Source organism: Dendrobates tinctorius, unplaced genomic scaffold (assembly GCF_039654945.1).
Source record: "Dendrobates tinctorius isolate UK_male_01 unplaced genomic scaffold, ASM3965494v1 ptg000040l, whole genome shotgun sequence".
Classification (NCBI taxonomy): Eukaryota; Metazoa; Chordata; class Amphibia; order Anura; family Dendrobatidae; genus Dendrobates; species Dendrobates tinctorius.
This window is the reverse complement of record NW_027361708.1, coordinates 11,776,049-11,794,915: the sequence shown is the minus strand read 5'-3', so window position 1 is coordinate 11,794,915 and position 18,867 is coordinate 11,776,049. Positions and strand designations below refer to the sequence as shown.

The 18,867-nt window shown below is 40.0% G+C and overlaps 1 protein-coding gene across 2 annotated transcripts in view; it reads right to left on the bottom strand.

Moving 5' to 3' along the window:
• NRG3 (neuregulin 3) overlaps positions 1 to 18,867 on the bottom strand; it is a 1,501,599-nt gene that overhangs the window by 245,931 nt on the left and 1,236,801 nt on the right. For both annotated transcript variants that reach the window (XM_073574817.1, XM_073574818.1), the window contains exons 5-6: positions 18,074 to 18,176; positions 5,106 to 5,232 (exon numbers count right to left, since the gene is read on the bottom strand). In XM_073574817.1, the coding sequence (XP_073430918.1) occupies positions 5,106 to 5,232; positions 18,074 to 18,176 (230 nt within the window). The remainder of the gene's footprint in view (positions 1 to 5,105; positions 5,233 to 18,073; positions 18,177 to 18,867) is intronic.

Below are 18,867 nucleotides of genomic sequence, written 5' to 3'. Positions count from 1 at the left end.
GCAAGACGTCTGCAGGCAAATCCTCCATCAAGCTGACCTCAACAAGGCCATCCCCAACTCCCCAGTTCAGGTGAATCCTGGCAGTGGGTAGTCGATGTACAGCTCCCCCTGCTACACGGACTGCCACTGTCCGGTCCGTCTTCTCTTGGTCCCTGACGAGATGAGGCTTCACAAGGGTCAAAGTTGCCCCGGAATCTCTTAGTCCCTGCATACGTTTCCCATTAACCCACACAACCTGTCGATGCTGTTGTCGATTATCTGCCCGGGCTGCATGCACGGGGTCTACTTCATGCAGCACTTCCTCCATCTCTTCCACCCCTTAGTTAGTCGTAGCCCCCGATGTCAGGTCAGCTTCGCCTTGGTAGCAGTGTACAGCAGCCCGGCTGAAGGTAGCTGTTCCCACCTTTGGCCACTGGGTATGCTGAGTCCGGTTGGGGCATTGTCTTTGCAGGTGGCCCAGCTGACGGCAGATGTGGCATCGCGCCCCAGGGGGACTGTCGTAGGCCGGGTTTCTAGCTGGTCCCCCTACAATCTTTGGTGGTTTGGGGCCCTCCAGGTCCATGGGTGGGCCCCTAGTGACCACCTTTGATCCGGAGAACTGCAGCCTCCTGGCATCATGATGTTTATCGGCCAGACAAGCAGCTTCCACAATAGTCGTTGGCCACCAGTCCCGAAGCCATTCCTGTGTCTCAGGGTTTAGTCCATTAAAGAATCGTTCTAACAGGAAGAGCTGGAGGACGTCCTCCTTAGTGGTTGCTTGGCTCCCTTGTACCTATTGTAGCAGTGACCGCCGTAATTTACAGGCCCATTCAGCGTGGGTATCAGTTATGCGTTTTATAAGTCCGTGGAACTTTTGGCGGTAGGTCTCTGGTGTCAGTGCATACCGGGTCAAGATCACTTCTTTGATCCGCTCATAGTCCATACAGTCCTCATCAGGTACCGTGCGATAGGCGTCCGCTGCCCGGCCTGTCAGCTTGCTGGCCAGAATCTGAACCCGTTCCTCCAGCTTCACTTGATGAAGGGCACACTGCCGCTCAAAGTCCTGCAGAAAGCCATCAATATCTTCTTCTGCCTCACCCAACTGTCGCAAGGCATTATACTGGATCTTTTTGTGGCTTATTATTGAAGGCACCTGGTCGAAGGCCAGAGCTCCCCCTGCTGGCTGGCTCTCCTCTCTCTGCTCTGCCATCTCCATCTTGGCCAGCTCCACTTTGGTCCGCTCTGCTATCTCCATCTTGGCTAGCTCCATCCTGGTCCGCTCGGCTATCTTTTCCTTCAGATCAGTACGCGCATCAGCCATCACCTCTCGTATGATCTCTACTGCAGGGTTTAGGCCATAGAACGCCAGTCTGTTCTTTACCTCCCTCTGGAATTCAGTCTCCTCCACATTCACATTGGGGGGTGCTGTACTGTCATGTTCCATGATGGCTGCTATCAAATCCGCTTTTGTTTTGTTGCTGGCGATCAACCCTTGGGCTTCCACCAGATCTTTTAATGTAGTCCTCTTTAACTTCTGGTAGTTATTTTCCATTCATTCCTTTCCTCCTGTAGAAGGGGTATCAAATCCCGCTGTCTGCCACCAGTGTAACTGGGTCTACCAAGCTGGGGTACCTCTTTCAGTACCACCCCGTGTTTTCGGAGGTCCGCTCTGCGTTGGCTGGAGTCTGAATGAATCTCGCTGGCTGGAATTCCTTGGTCACATGGGCGCATATAAAATATCACTGTTTCTCCATGTATTTCCAGTCTGACACTTTACTCACAGGATACAGAATATATCACACAGATACAGAGGGCCGGCCAATAGAAAAGCGGCAGGTCAGACATGCATTACAAAAACCGCAGGTGGCCGGAGCCTGCCGATGTTTACTGTGGAAATTACAAAGGAGGAGGGAAGGCGGACAAAAGGGGAATGCTGATACATTAGGGACATGCATCTCACATAGAACCTATTATACATACATATAACTGTACAACATATTCTTGGTGCTAAGTGGTTCTGTAACACGTAACAGCCAACATTGTGAAGACTTACAGAAAATGTTTGACCTCTGTATTTGCCAACAAATGATATATAACAAAATATTGAGATGAACTTTTGTTAATGACCAAGTACTTATTTTCTACCATAATTTGCCAAATAAGTCTTGCCAAATCAGACAAGGTGATTTTCTGGATTTGTTTTCTCATTTTGACTCTCATAGTTGTGGTCTACCTATTATGTCAATTATAGGCCTCTCTCATCTTTTTAAGAGGGAGAACTTGCACAATTGGTGGCTGACTGAATATTTTTTTCCCCACTGTACATGTAATAAAAATGTGGATTTCTTTGGAATAAGATATTGTATTGCAGATACTAAAGTATAATTTTATATAACTTTATGTGACCTACATGCCCATATATATGGCTTAGGAGGGTGTATCATACAGGCAGATTTCCTTTAATTAGTCCGTCCTATTTGTTAATTAGAACACAAGTCTATAGGGACTTCCAAAGTCAATGTTACTGGTAGGCCCTTGGTACTGACGTCAACAATTGAATAATATAGACCTTTTTGAATAAAGGCCACTATCTTTGAGCCCTTATTAACAAAAGTTATATTTAAATACCTTTATGGTCAGCAATCTTTCTCTTCCATCCCTTCTCTGCTACCCTTTATTTATTAATATTTTGAATTTGTGGTGTATGTGAGTGACTGTAATGGACAGTAATTTTCCTAGTAACTATTAGGGTATTTGACAATATGTTTTACAAGATTTGGCAAGTTTCCTTTTGCTTATTGTATCTCTTTACGAACAATTTGTTCATACCACTGAGGACTTTGTAATGAAAGTAATAAAGTTGTACTAACACTCTACTTTTGATGTCACTCCCAAAATATTTATCAAAATCAGTAGATGTTGATAAAAGTGTAAGAAAAACTTTTTACAGTATAAAAATTGTACACTTATATTGTTAATCTAGCTTGCACTTAATTACTAATGAAACACTAATGTTGACTTCTTAAGCAGTGAAAGTAATGACTCATAAAGAACTATGATGTTCACTTTCGTCACAAGTCACATGCATGGTGTACGGAGTGGACTAAGGAGCTGAGTATTCTCCATATTGGGCAGATTCTGTCTGTGTTATGCAGCCAGCATCTGCCTTTAACAGCAATTAGAGAAAGCTCTGATCACTGCTGTTTAATCATTTAAATGCGACCGTCAAACAGACATCAGCATTTAAATGGCTTGTTTCCCAGTGCGTGTGCACCAGCTCATATTTGCCCCTTGCAATGCAATAACAGGGAGGCGATGAATTATTATGAAAGCCATGGTTATACTATAGGCCCCTTTGGTTGCCATTTTAGAGTCTCTAGATCCAGCTTTCAACAAGACAACACCAGGACACATGTTACTCTTGCTCCCATGAGCAGCCTGTTTTTAAACGTAGATCTCTACTATGAAGGCAAAAAGAAATCCAAACCTACAGGATTCTGTGTAAAAAAGTGATTGCACCCTAAACCTAATAACTAGTTGGGCCACCTTTAGCACCAACACTTGCAATCAAGCTTTTGCGATAACTGGCAACGAGTCTTTTACAATGCTTTGGAGGAATTTTGATCACTCATCTTTGTATAATTGTCGTAATTCTGCCAAATTGGAGCATTTCCAAGCATGACCCACCTTTTTAATTTTGTGCCACAGAAACTCAATCAGATTAAGACCAGGACTTTGACTAGGCAACTCAAAAGTGTCAATTATGTTTTTCTTAAACCATTCAGATGTGGACTTGTTGGTTTGTTTTGGGTCATTGTCCTGCTGCATAACCCAAGTGCACTTCACCTAGAGGTCAAGAAAGGATGGCTGAACATTCTTCAGGATTTTTTTAGTAGACAGCAGAATTCATGGTTACATTTACCACAGCAAGACTTCCAGGTCCTGAAGTAGCAACACAGCCCCAGACCATCATACTACCACCACCATATTTTACTGTTGGTATGATATTCCTTTTCTGAAATGCTGTTACTTCTATGAAAGATGTACTTGGACAAACACCTTCCAAAAAAATTAAACTTTTGTCTGATCAGTCCACAGAGTATTCGCACAAACGTCTTGGAGATAATCAAGATGTTTTAAGGCAAAACTGAGATGAGCCTTTATGTTCTTTTAGCTTGGCAATGGTTTTAATCTTGGAACTCTGCTATGCAGTCCATTTTTGCCCAGTCTCTTTAACTGAACACTGACCTTAACTGAGGCAGGTGAAGCCTGAAGTTCTTTCTTTGGATGTTGCAATGGAGTCTTTTGTGACTTCATGGAAGAATCATCACTGCACTTTTGGTGTAAATTTGGTTGGCCAGCCACTACTGGGAAGGTTCATCACTGTTCCATATTATTGCCATTTGTAGATAATGGCTCTCACTCTTATTCGCTGAAGTCCCAAGGCTTTAGAAATGACTTTATAACCCTTTCCAAACTGACAAATCTCAATTACTTTGTTTCTCATTTATTCCTAAATTTCTTTGGATAGCGACATGATGTCTAGCTTTTGACTATCTGTTAGCCTACTTCACTTTGTCAGGCAGGTCATATTTAAGTGGTTTCTTGTTTGAGAACAGATGTGGCAGTGATCAGGCCTGGGTGTGGCTAGGGAATTTTAACTCAGCTTACCAAAGATGTGATACACCACAGTTATTTTATGTTTTGAAGGGAGGACGGGCAATCACTTTTTCACACAGGGCCCTGTAGGTTTGGATTTCTTTTTCCTTTATTAATAGAAGCCTACATTTAAAAATGTTGTGTTTACTTGTATTATCTTTGTCTAATATTTAAATTTGCTTGGTGATCTGAAACTTTTATGTGTGACAAACACGCAATTGAATAGGAAATCAGGAAGAGGTAAACACTTTTTCACATAGCTGTATATATATATATATATTATAGATATACATGCATATATGCATATATTTTATTCTAACCTGAAATGCAAATGTCCATTAAAATTTTTAATCTGCTTCTCATGAAGTTAATTCAAAGTAAAATAATTTCTCTATAAGGGACGTACTGTACATATGCTGCCATTTTCTGGCAGTTTTTTTTTTTTTTAACTAATGCCAGATACTTACACTATGAAGCTGAACTCTGCTTTCTCCAAAATTCTTTGCTTTTGATATCAAATTAGATGCATGAAGACTATAGTTTTTCCCATTTTGTGCATCTTTCAACTGCTCCTGAATTTTTTTTGTTTGCCTTCTAAATATAAAACAGAACAAAAATTAATATAAGATTCCATAAACACAATTTATAAGTTATGCGGTTATATAAAGTGTGTAAGCACATAATTTAATAGTCAAAAAAAAATTGCAATGATAATCTGCAAAATGGTTGAAGGAACATAACAAAAAGTTGAAGGTTTAACTTGCCGTTGTCTTAAAATTCCTCAAATCTGATCAAGAATCTGTAGCATGTGCTGGAAAACTAGCAATTTATGTGAGTGTATGAGTCAATAAGTCAGCAGTGCAGTGAAATGTTGCCAGGCTTGACATATCACTCCTCACAAGGAGAAACATTGCCCCTTGGATCCTGGTCAGATGCTTCTCACCTAGCCAAATCAGATTTCACATTTTGCACTAATGAATGGCTGCACCACAAAACACAGTGTCTGCAAATTGAGATTCTGGTTTGGCTTTTTTCCTGAAGACATGTGGCAACACTCACTAAAGGGTCAATATTGACTTTTAGGATTGCTACTTCCAATTGGTGGCACAAGAGTTGTAGTCCTCTTCTTCTCTGAAGAGGCAATTTACAGACTTAAAAGTCTCCTCACTTTGGAGTGCAAGGATTGGCGTGTCTCTCTCTATCCGGAGAGCAGTTACCTCTTACATTTTATATCATCATGAATGGAGCTTTGTTATTTGCAAAATGAGCATTTTTTCATTTAGACAAATTTGGGTTACATATCATGATTTAATTACTTCGTATTGCATTTTTAGTAGTATTGTCGTGACCAAAAAAAATGCAATTGTGGTGTTCTGATTTTTTTTCTAGTTACGGCATTTATCGATCAGTTTAATGAATTTTATATTCTGGTAGATTAAATGTTCATGGATGCAATGATACCAAATATGTGGGTTTGTTTTACACTTCTTTACTGTTAACAGGGCAAAAGAGCAGTGATTCAAATGTTTATATTTTTACTTTATATACAGTCATATGTAAAAGTTTGGGCACCCCTATTAATGTTAACCTTTTTTCTTTATAACAATTTTGGTTTTTGCAACAGCTATTTCAGTTTCATATATCTAATAACTTATGGACACAGTTATATTTCTGGATTCAAATGAGGTTTATTCTACTAACAGAAAATGTGCAATCTGCATTTAAACAAAATTTGACCGGTGCAAAAGTATGGGCACCTCAACATAAAAGTGACATTAATATTGCGTAGATCCTCCTTTTGCAACAATAACAGCCTCTAGTCGCTTCCTGTAGCTATTAATGAGTTCCTGGATCCTGGATGAAGGTATTTGTGACCATTCCTGTTTACAAAACAATTCCAGTTCAGTTAAGTTTGCTGGTCGCCGAGCATGGACAGCCCGCTTCAAATCATCCCACAGATGTTCAATGATATTCAGGTCTGGGGACTGGGATGGCCATTCCAGAACATTGTAATTGTTCCTCTGCATGAATGCCTAGCTTTGGAGCGGTGTTTTGGTGTCATTGTCTTGCTGAAATATCCATCCCCTGCGTAACTTCAACTTTGTCACTGATTCTTGCACATTATTGTCAAGAATCTGCTGATACTGAGTTGAATCCATGCGACCCTCAACTTTAACAAGATTCCCGGTGCCGGCATTGGCCACACAGCCCCAAAGCATGATGGAACCTCCACCAAATTTTACTGTGGGTAGCAAGTGCTTTTCTTGGAATGCTGTGTTTAGCCTCCATGCATAACGCCTTTTTGTATGACCAAACAACTCAATCTTTGTTTCATCAGTCCACAGGACCTTCTTCCAAAATGTAACTGGCTTGTCCAAATGTGCTTTTGCATACCTCAGGCGACTGTGTTTGTGGCGTGCTTGCAGAAAGGGCTTCTTTCGCATCACTCTCCCATACAGCTTCTCCTTGTGCAAAGTGTGCTGTATTGTTGACCGATGCACAGTGACACCATCTGCAGCAAGATGATGCTGCAGGTCTTTGGAGGTGGTCTGTGGATTGTCCTTGACTGTTCTCACCATTCTTCTTCTCTGCCTTTCTGATATTTTTCTTGGCCTGCCACTTCTGGGCTTAACAAGAACGGTACCTGTGTTCTTCCATTTCCTTACTATGTTCCTCACAGTGGAAACTGACAGGATAAATCTCTGAGACAACTTTTTGTGTCCTTCCCCTGAAAAGCTATGTTGAATTATCTTTGTTTTCAGATCATTTGAGAGTTGTTTTGAGGAGCCCATGATGCCACTCTTCATAGGAGTATCAAATAGGGGAAGAGTCTTGAGGAGATCATTTGCATATTCCCAGTGCCTTCTGGGATAAGTGAAGAGTCTCCGCGAGCTCAACGATCACTGGGTTTTGGCCGTTGCAGCTGAAAAGAGGAAATTGGAAAAACCGCGCGCCGATAGGCGCGCGAAATTTGGCTCATCTTTCATCGTTTTTAAGAAATCTCAAGATGGAAGAGGCCAGGAGCCATTAGATGAGCTGCATTTCTTGCTACATGTTCACAGATTTACCAGTGGAAAAGCCAAACTTCACATGCCACAAATGCAAGCTTGTGTCCCTGTTGGAGGAAAAGTTGCAAAATCTCGAAGAGAGGTTAGCTACGTTGAAGATCATTAAGGAAGGTGAAGAGTTCTTGGACAGAGCACAATTATCTCTTCATGTTACAGAAAGAGAAGAAATTCGAAGTGCACCTGAAGAAACAGAGGAATGGAGACATGTGACCCAGAGAAGCAGGAGGATCAGGAGGCAGTCAGCACCCATACTGCTCAGGAACCAGTACCAGGCTCTCACGCAGGAAAATGATGAAGAAATACATCAGGATAAGACTTTGCCAACAAACAGCAACCTTGTACGCCCTCAGAGTCCTCCTGGATGGAGAAAGAAAAATGTTGTGAAGAAGAAACGGAGAGTGGTGGTCATGGGGGTTTCCCTGCTGAGAGGAACAGAGGCCGCTATCTGCAGACCGGATATAACTACAAGAGAAATGTGCTGTCTTCCAGGTGCAAAAATTAAAGATGTGTCTGACAGGATATCAGGACTCTTCAGACCTACAGATGACTACCCATTCCTGCTACTACATGTGGGGACAAATGACACCGCAAGAAACGACCTGGAAACCATCTGCAGAGACTTTGAAGACTTAGGCAAGAAAGTGAAAGAACTGGGAGCGCAGGTGGTCTTCTCTTCCATCCTCCCAGTGGATGGCCATGGAACAAGGAGGTGGAATAAGATTCTGCAGGTGAACAACTGGCTACGTCGATGGTGCCGTCAGCAACGATTTGGATTTCTGGATCACGGAGTGAACTACTTATACGATGGACTACTTGCTAGAGATGGGGTGCACCTTACGAAGACTGGAAAGCATGTATTTGGAAGTCGCCTTGCTACACTTGTAAGGAGAGCTTTAAACTAGAACAACATGGGAAGGGAAGCAAAAGACCAGAAAAAGCCATACACCTGACAAATGCTATTGAGAACTCTGCTATTAGAAGTGGAAAGGAAGAACAAAGACGAAAGAATCTAATTAATAAAACTATTGGAGAAAGAGAAACCAATCACAAACTAAAATGTTTCTATACTAATGCACAAAGCATGGGCAACAAACAAGGAGAATTGGAACTACTAACACAGGAACAGAAATATGATGTAATTGGAATCACTGAAACTTGGTGGGACAATACACATGATTGGAATACAAGACTAGAAGGATACAACTTATTTGCAAGAAACAGACTTGATAAACGAGGAGGGGGTGTCGCATTGTATGTTCGAAACACGTATATCTGCACAGAGATTGAAGCTTCAGAGACTGGGAGTTCTGTGGAAACTGTTTGGGTAAGAATGCAAGGACAGAACAATGGAAAGGACACCATTGTAGGCATTTACTACAGGCCGCCTGTGCAAGCCGAAGATATAGATGAACTCTTTATGCATCAGATGGCCAAGTTCTCCAAAAAATATGACATAGTTGTCATGGGAGATTTCAACTATCCAGACATTTGTTGAGAATCTCTCTCAGGCAAAACTAACAGGTCAAGGAAATTCTTATCCTCTCTTGCTGACAACTTTATCTTCCAAAAGGTAAGGGAGAAAACAAGGGGAACTGCTACCTTGGATCTAATCCTTATAAACAGGGAGGAAATGGTTGAGGAGGTAAAAGTGGCTGGGACCCTAGGAGGTAGCGACCATGCTATTTTAGAATTTTGGATTACTAGAAGTGGAAGACCTGTGAAGACTCAGACGTCAAGGTTAGATTTCAGAAAGGCAGATTTTAAGGGATTCAGAAAGAGAATTGGAGGGATCCAATGGCTGGATATCCTTAAAGACAAAAATGTCCAGGAAGGATGGGAAATCTTGAAAAATGAAATTCTCAAAGCACAGTTGTTAACAATTCCGAAAAGAGGGAAGAATAGGAAGCATTTAAGGAAACCAGGATGGATGAACACAGAACTTAAGCACATGCTAAAAAGGAAGAAAAAAATGTTTATAAAATGGAAAGAGGGAGGCATATCTAAAGAAGAATATAATGCTGTCTGCAGAACCTGCAGGGCACAAATCAGATTAGCTAAAGCTGAAAATGAACTGAGGCTTGCAAGAGATGTCAAAAGCAATAATAAAGGATTTTGGGGATATGTCAAAAGTAAAAGAAAAGTCAAAGATGCTATAGGATTTTTACAGGATGAAAATGATGAAATGGTAAGACAGGATGTTGAGAAGGCTGAACTTTTAAATTCCTATTTTGCATCTGTTTTCTCTCAGAAAGGAAATGCAACATCAACTGTTATTCACTGTCCTATTAAGGGAATAGAAGAATCCAGGATATCTATAAACAGAAAGATAGTGAGGAAACACTTAGCTAACCTAAATGAATTCAAGTCTCCAGGTCCAGATGAATTACACCCCAGAGTACTGAAGGAGATAGCAGAAGAAATTTTTGAACCCCTCTCCATAATCTTTGAAAATTCTTGGAGAACAGGAGAAGTGCCAGAAGACTGGAGAAGAGCAAATGTTGTTCCTATCTTCAAAAAGGGGAAGAAGGTGGACCCAGGCAACTATAGGCCGGTGAGTCTGACTTCTATACCAGGAAAGATCTTTGAACAAATTATTAAACAACATGTATGTCAATACCTGGATAAGAATGAAGTGATTAAACAGAGTCAGCATGGGTTTCTAACTAATAAGTCATGTCAGACTAACTTAATTTCCTTCTATGACGGTATCACTGATTGGGTGGATCAAGGAAATGCTGTAGATATAGTATATCTTGACTTCAGCAAAGCATTTGACAAAGTCTCTCATACAATCCTTATTGAAAAAATGACTAAGTATGGAATGGACAAGGCAACTGTTAGGTGGATTCATAACTGGCTTAGTGATCGGACCCAAAGAGTGGTCGTAAATGGCTGCACATCCAGTTGGAAGAATGTCTCAAGTGGGGTACCACAGGGCTCTGTCCTGGGCCCTGTATTGTTCAACATCTTTATCAACGATTTAGATGAAGGAATTGAGGGTAAACTGATTAAATTTGCTGATGACACAAAGCTAGTAGGGATAGCTAATACTAGAGAAGAGAGAGAGAGGATTCAAAAAGATTTAAATAAACTGGAGAAGTGGGCAGCAACTAACAGAATGGTTTTTAACAGGGAGAAATGCAAAGTACTACATCTGGGCAATAAAAATGAAAAAAGCATATATAGAATGGGAGGAATAGGGCTAAGTGACAGCACATGTGAAAAAGACTTGGGTATACTAATAGATCACAGACTGAATATGAGTCAACAGTGTGATGCAGCAGCAAAAAAGGCAAATGCAATTCTAGGATGTATTAACAGAAGCATACAGTCTAGATCACGTGAAGTCATTATTTCCCTCTACTCCTCTTTGGTCAGACCTCATCTGGAATATTGTGTCCAGTTTTGGGCACCACATTTTAAAAAAGACATCAACAAACTGGAGCAAGTTCAGAAAAGAGCGACCAGAATGGTGACCGGTCTGCAAACCCTGTCTTATGAGGAAAGGTTGCAGGATTTGGGAATGTTTAGTTTGCAAAAGAGAAGACTGAGAGGAGACTTAATAGCTGTCTACAAATATCTAAAGGGCTGTCACATTGTAGAAGGATCAACTTTATTCTCATTTGCACAAGGAAAGACTAGAAGCAATGGGATGAAACTGAATGGGAAGAGACACAGATTAGATATTAGAAAAAACTTTTTGACAGTTAGAGTGATCAATGAGTGGAACAGGCTGCCACGAGAAGTGGTGAGTTCTCCTTCAATGGAAGTCTTCAAACAGAGGCTGGACAGACATCTGACTGGGATGATTTAGCGAATCCTGCTTTGAGCAGGGGGTTGGACCAGATGGCCCAGGAGGTCCCTTCCAACTCTACGATTCTATGATTCTATGATTCTATGATTCTACTTACAAGTGGCCACCTTAAATACCTTTTCTCATGATTTGATACACCTGGCTATGAAGTTCAAAGCTCAATGAGGTTACAAAACCAATTTAGTGCTTCAGGAAGTCAGTAAAAAGTAGTTAGGAGTGTTCAAATCAAGAAAATGATAAGGGTGCCCATACTTTTGCACCGGTCAAATTTTGTGCAAATGCAGATTTTCTGTTAGTACAATAAACCTCATTTGAATCCAGAAATATAACTGCGTCCATCAGTTATTAGATATATGAAACTGAAATAGCTGTTGCAAAAAACAAAATTGTTATAAAGAAAAAAGGATAACATTAATAGGGGTGCCCAAACTTTAACATATGACTGTATTTTTGAAAACTTTTTTTAGTGATTCAAATTGTTATATTTTTATCGGTTTATATATTTTTGAATTTGTTTTCTATAGTTATTTTTTAGTCCTCTTAGGGTATTTGAACCTATGATTATCTGATTGCCTGAACAAGAGACAGCAATAATACTGTGCTATTCTACAATATTGCTGTAAATAGTGACATAGAGCCACAAGCTAGAAATCATAAGGGAGTTCACATGACAGGCATGGGGGCATTCAGCAACTTATTGGCTCTTATTTAGAGGAGCTGTGGGAATGAAAGTGTCATGGTATTGGACACCGTTCATGTCCTGCCCTCTCAGGGTTAATTGTGGTGGCCTCCCTTTGGATCTGGGAGGGGTATTAATACACACTCTGGACTAGGATTCCCTGTCAGCTATACTTTTGAACTTGGCACATCTCAAAACTCTCCGGCGTCTATCATCTCCCCTGCACCCCAGCGCCTGGCACCGCCCTTGGCCACCTCCCACTGTCACGTGGTTCAGGCCCTGCTTGCTACTTGTTGAGTTCTCCGCCACTCTGCTGTCAGCTCCCTTGCTGCGGTGCACAACCCTCCACACAGCAGTTACACCCGGGAGCCGTGAAAGAAAGAGGAGCAAAAGTTGGCCACATTTGACGTAGTGACAGAACCTCTTTAAAGATATAAAATATTTTGCTTTTATTCCACATTTTATTATAAAATTATTTTAACCCCACTAAAAGAAGGGGTTATTTAATAGCATTATTTTTAAAGTGTATGTCTCTATCTTCATATTACAAGAATTTCTTTCTGCCAGATTTTAACATTCGGCTGCCTATTACCTAAATATGTAGTGCTGAGCCTTTAATAAAATGGCACCATATTCTCCATATACTGCACCATTCTAGCTACCAGCAACATATATGCTTTTTTCACTTTTCATAACATATTGCATTATTTAGAAATGAGTAAGTTCACCATAAATAGTGTATATATTTAAGCTTAGAAAAAATAAGTCCAGCGCTGTAAGTCCATAAAATCCATTTTCTTTTATTCCATCACTTCCAGTAGGATAAAAGCAATTACGTCATAGTCCAGAACATTAAAATGATTTTAATGTTCTGAACTATGATGCTGCACAACAGGATCCGTGCGCTCCAGGAGGAGGTGAGCAGACACTAAACTTTTTTTGTATATCTTGAGTATATATTTAAGCCTCTTGAAAAAATGTTGAATGGACCTGTCAGAACTTTTCAGCAATCCAACTAAAGAGATTTGGTAGAGCAAAAAAATACCCACATAGTCTATTATGTGTATGCTACCAAAACAAAAAAAAGACTTCTGTCTTACGCATGGTGCAGATTCTTTATGTAAAAATAGAAGTATCATATGTTGAGACAAACAAATTGCAAATCCTTTGATCTATTAATATCTACTTCATTTTAATATTCAGCATATACACAAATTGGATTTCAGATGTCAAGAAGAAATCGGCACACTGAGATCAAGACCTTGGCAAATCAATCCCTCAAGGAAAATAGTTAAAAACTCTATTATTAATTTTCATACTTCTGTTGATCAATTAGGAAATAATGGAAATGGTAGAAAGTATAAGAGATACTGGACACATGTTTTACTTGTCTTATATAGCTTACTAGAGCTGCATTTTCATTCTCAAGGAAGTCTTCGTTCTAGAAGGCTTAGCATCCTATCATTTTACAAAGGCTATTGCGCTTTAGTATTAGGTATGGCTTATTGTACAACTTAAAGTAGTATTGTGCACATCAAATAATGCAATTGATTTTTATTTTAAATTTAATGTGATACAATTTTTTAAAACTACTATACCTCTTTTATACAAACTAAGCATATTCAGAAAAAAATATTTCCATCCCAATTTAGCAAATCGTTAAAGATAAGGGCTCTTACAGATGGATGTAGATTCTATCATTGAAGAGAATACAGCCATTTATGCAATTGACACTATGATCAATGCATGATCAGAGTTTAGTCAAAGTGTGAGCATTGTGTGATCCCTGGGGCATGAGGAGGAGGGATATCATCTCCTGATGAGATGGAGACACCGAGAGTATCAATGGGGCGGACTGGTGGGTAATCCGTGAGGGTAGATTCACGCCGTTCACCACCACAGAGTGCAAAGCACCTGACTCTGTTACTCAACAGAGCAATACAGAAACTCAGAGCACTCTAAGCTATGCCCTGTTAAACGTCACAGGAGCATAGAGGGATTGACACTAGTGGAGTCCCTATAACTCACCCCCCACTACACTGGTGATTGATCCTGCACTGACACACGGTGGCTTTTGAGCCTGTGCCTGAGGACAACCAGTTCAGCCACTAAGTTCAAGTGGGAGTTCCCACCCTAAACTGCCTGTCTAGAAACACACTTGCAGTGCTATTAGCAGCACACGTGCAAACAGGGTGGTAGCTTTCCCCCTATACACACAGCAAATAAGCATGATAATAGTGCAAAGGTGTGTACCATTGAGAGCCTTTTATACCTTCAGCTCAAGTCAAGACAGACAGGACCTTGCCTGTGGACCAATCAGAATCTGCCACCTCACCAGAGCAGCTGATGTCTGAGCACCAATGAGAGGGCGCCACATCATGTACATGCTCCGTAGCGTGAAATCCTGACTTAGTCTCCAGAGCACAGTGCTGCACGTGAATACCAGTAGACACCATAGGCTTAGCTAGAGAACCAGCAGCAACTACACATTCAGCATCTATCCTGTGCAGTGTGAGAATCCCGGCGCCTAACACATGGCTCCATCCATTCTCTCATTGATGCAGTGAAGTAGTCTCATGCCCTTATCAGAGAAACACCCCAAAACATAATGTTTCCACCTTCATGCTTGACAGTGGGGATGGTGATCTTTGAATCATGGGCAGCATTTCTCTTCCTTCAAACACGGCGAGATGAGCTAATGTCAAAGATCTCAATATTTGTCTCATATGACCTCAGCACCTTCTCCCAATCACTCACAGAATAATGCAGATGTTCATTGGCAAACTTCAGATGGGTCTGCACATGTACCTTCTTGACCAGGGGGACCTTGAGGGCACTGAAGGATTTTACCTTTACAGCGTAATGTGTTACCCATGGTTTTCTTGGTGAATGTGGTCCCAGATACCTTGAGATCATTAACAAGATCCCACTGTGTAGTTTTAGACTGATCTCTCACCGTCCTCATGATCAAGGATACCCCACGAGGTGGGATTTTGCATGGTACACCAGATCAATGTCGATTGACGGTAATTTGGTATTTTTCCATTTTCTTACTTTTGCACCAACAGTTGTCTCCTTCTCACCCAGTGTCTTACTTATGGTTTTGCAGCCCATTCCAGCTTTGTGCAGGTCTATGATCTTGTCCCTGACATCCTTATAAAGCTCTTTGGTCTTGCCCATGTTGTAGAGTTTAGAGTCTGACTGATTAATTGAGTCTGTGGACAGGAGTCTTTTATACAGGTGACTATGTAAGACAGCTGTCTTTAATGCAGGTAACAAGTTGATTAGGAGCATCTAATTGGTCTGTAGGAGCTAGAACTCTTAATGGTTGGTAGGGGATCCAATACTTATTTCTCACTGCAAAATGCAACTAAATTTATATAATTTATACAATGTGATTTTCTGGATTTTATTTGTGATTTTCTATCTCTCAGTGTTAAAATTAACCTACTCTTAAAATTATAGACTGTTCATGTCTTTGTCAGTGGGCAAACTTACAAAATCAGCAAGGGATCAAATGCTTATTTCCTCCACTATAAAAGTATAAATCATCTGCCATTCGCTCTATTTAATATAAAACAATAAAAAATAAATAAATAAAATATCTGATATCACTGCGTTCAAAAACGCCTGATCTATCAAAATATAAAAATAATTAATCAAATCGTAAACGGCGTAACAAGAAAAAATTTAAAAGGCCATAATTACGCTTTTTTTTTTGGTTCCAACAACATTGTAATTAAATGCAATAACGGGATCAAAACATTGTATCTACACCAAAATGTTATCAATAAAAATGTCAGCTTGGCACGCAAAAATAAGCCTTCACCCAGCCCAAGATCCTGAAAATGGAGATGCTACGGATCTTGAAAAATTGTGCTTTTTTTTTTGCAAATTTTGGATTTTCTTTTCACCAGTTAAATAAAACAGAACCCATACATTTTTGGTATTCGTGAACTTGTAATGACCTGAAGAATCATAAAGGCAGGTCAGTTTTAGCATTTAGTGAACATGGTAAAAAAAATTAGCAAAATTGCTCTTTATTTGCAATTTCATTTCACTTTGAATTTTGCCCAGTTTTTCAGTACACAATATGGTAAAACCAATGGTGTAGTTCAAAAGTACAACTTGTCTCATAAAAAGAAGCCCTCATATGGTGTATTGATGAAAAAATAAAAAAGTTATGGCTCTAGGAAGACTGGGAGCAAGAAAATGGAAATGCAAAAATTGAAAATCCCACAGTCGTTACGGGGTTAAATATAGTATGATCCCAGCAAGAACAACATCTGCAAGGAGTTTGTGTTTGCGTGGGTTTTCTCTGGGTATTCCAGTTTCCTCCCACACTCCAAAGACATACTGATAGGGTATTTAGATTTTGAACCCCTATGGGGACAGTGGCGATGGTGTTTGAAAAAAACACTGCAGAATTAATGGTGCTATATAGGTGAGTAAAATAAATAAATACCACAATGCACTTCCTATATACAGTATGAGCCTTAACACAGCTTCCCTATATAAAGTATAAGATCCAACAAAACCCACTACATACTTTATGAGCCCCCACTAAATACAGCATGAATCCCTATATAGAGCATGAGCTCACACAAGGCCCCTTAGATACATTATGATCCCACACACAGACCCTATACACAGTATGGAACCACACACAGCATCCTTATATAAAGTATGAGCCCCTACAAAGCCACCTCTGTATACAGTTTGAACGCCCACAAAGCCCCCCTACTTACGGTATGAGCCCTCATATAGCCCCCTACACATAGCATGGGCTTTCTATAGTCCTTTATCTACAGTCAGGTTTTAAATCCCATTGAACACCTGTAGAATAATCGTAAAATTGCTATGCGGAGAGGCACCCTTAAATTATGAGAGCGCTGGAAAAGCTTTCAAAAGAAGAGTGGTTCAAAATTCCAGTTGAGAGGTGTAAGAATCTTGTTGATGGTTATAGGAAGTTATTGATTGCAGCTATTTATTCAAAAGGACGTGCATCCAAATATTAGCTGAGGGTGCCAAGAGTTTTGTTCAGCGCTTTTTTGGGGTTTTGTGTGAAATTATGTCCAATTTGCCTTTTTTTCTTTTTTTTTGTGTTGTTCAAATACACACAAAGGAAATAAATGAAACAACTAATAGCAATAATAATATAGGAGAAATGTTCTTTTTTTGGAACAATTTCAAAAGTGCCAACACTTATACTGTATGAGGTGCTGATATTATCTCATCTGCTGTCTCAGTCACACATGCTGAATAGAGGAATGGGGTGATGGCAGCACCCTACTCCATTGTTATAGTCTCTACTGTCTGCATCCTGGCACTTCAAATAGTTGTGAAATCGGGCACTGTACGTGGTGTGTTCTATGGGCCAGTGGTTTCAGCCCTTGGACTGCACTTTGCCTTCATCTGCTGCTGTATACTGTAGATCAGTGGTTCCCAAACTCCAGTCCTCGCGGACTCCAACAGGCCATGTATTCAGGATTTCCATAGTGTTACACATGTAAGAGAATTCCTGATGCCTTGATGATACTTCCATCACCTGTGAAATACTAAAAAAATCCTGAAAACATGACCTGTTGGGGGCCGTGAGGACTGGAGTTTGGGAAACGCTGCTGTAGATGTGTTATGAAAAGTGTTCCTCAACTTCTAAAATGCTTTACATGTGCAGAAATCAGTAAAACAATAAAGCTGTATTGTTAAGGCAACAATATCCATTAGGGCATATTACCTATACATTTGTGCACAGTATAGCTCCATGTTGCAGCTACTTTTTGTTTATTGTGAATAATACTGTTCAATAAACAGGCAAATTGTGCTCAGGAACTATCAATGCGCTATAGACCAAAGCCAAATAATACATCTTACTTTGTTCTGCAGTAGAATGCGGCACAAATCAAACCCACAGATACAATGCCGAAGACGATGCAGGAGATTGACAGGATCTGCTGTTGGTATACCTCTTCACTCTCTGCAAGCAAAAGCACATTCGTGTTCAAAAAAGTGCATTGTTTTACAATAAGCACATCAAAGCGGTTTTACTTCATGAAATACCGTGAACAAGTTACAAACTGAAGAAAACGTGCAGTCATAGTCACTCATTTCCATATCTATCACTTGCGAAGGTGCAGTCTTGACTTTTTAAAAGCTGCCTTTGTTTGCCTTTTAGAATATATGTACAATTGCTTTCTTTATATTCAAATCATTTTGATATTCCGTGAGAATGCTACAAGAATGAACAATAACCATGAGTCACGACATAATGTGCAAAGATAAAGGCAGTTTTAGTCTACTGTTTATCTAAATATAAGACATTAAGAAGAAAAACATCATGTGGAAACGATACTACGGTCAACATCACTTATGACATTGTTTGCTCTATCTCCACATTCTCTATATGACCCTAAGTCTATTTGAGTATGGAAAAAGACTCCATCTTGCCAATGTACTATATCATTAGGTAATACAGTATAAAGTTTTATGAGAAACGTATCATATTGATTAATCATTTACCTATCTATCTAGATCATAAGTTCACAACCTTTTCTAAGTCAGCATTCCACCACTGTCAAAAGCCACATTAAAACTTCTTTGCTGAAACTTCGATGGCACATTGACAATTTTGGGACTGCCCATTAGCGTGAAAAATAGTTGAGTAACTC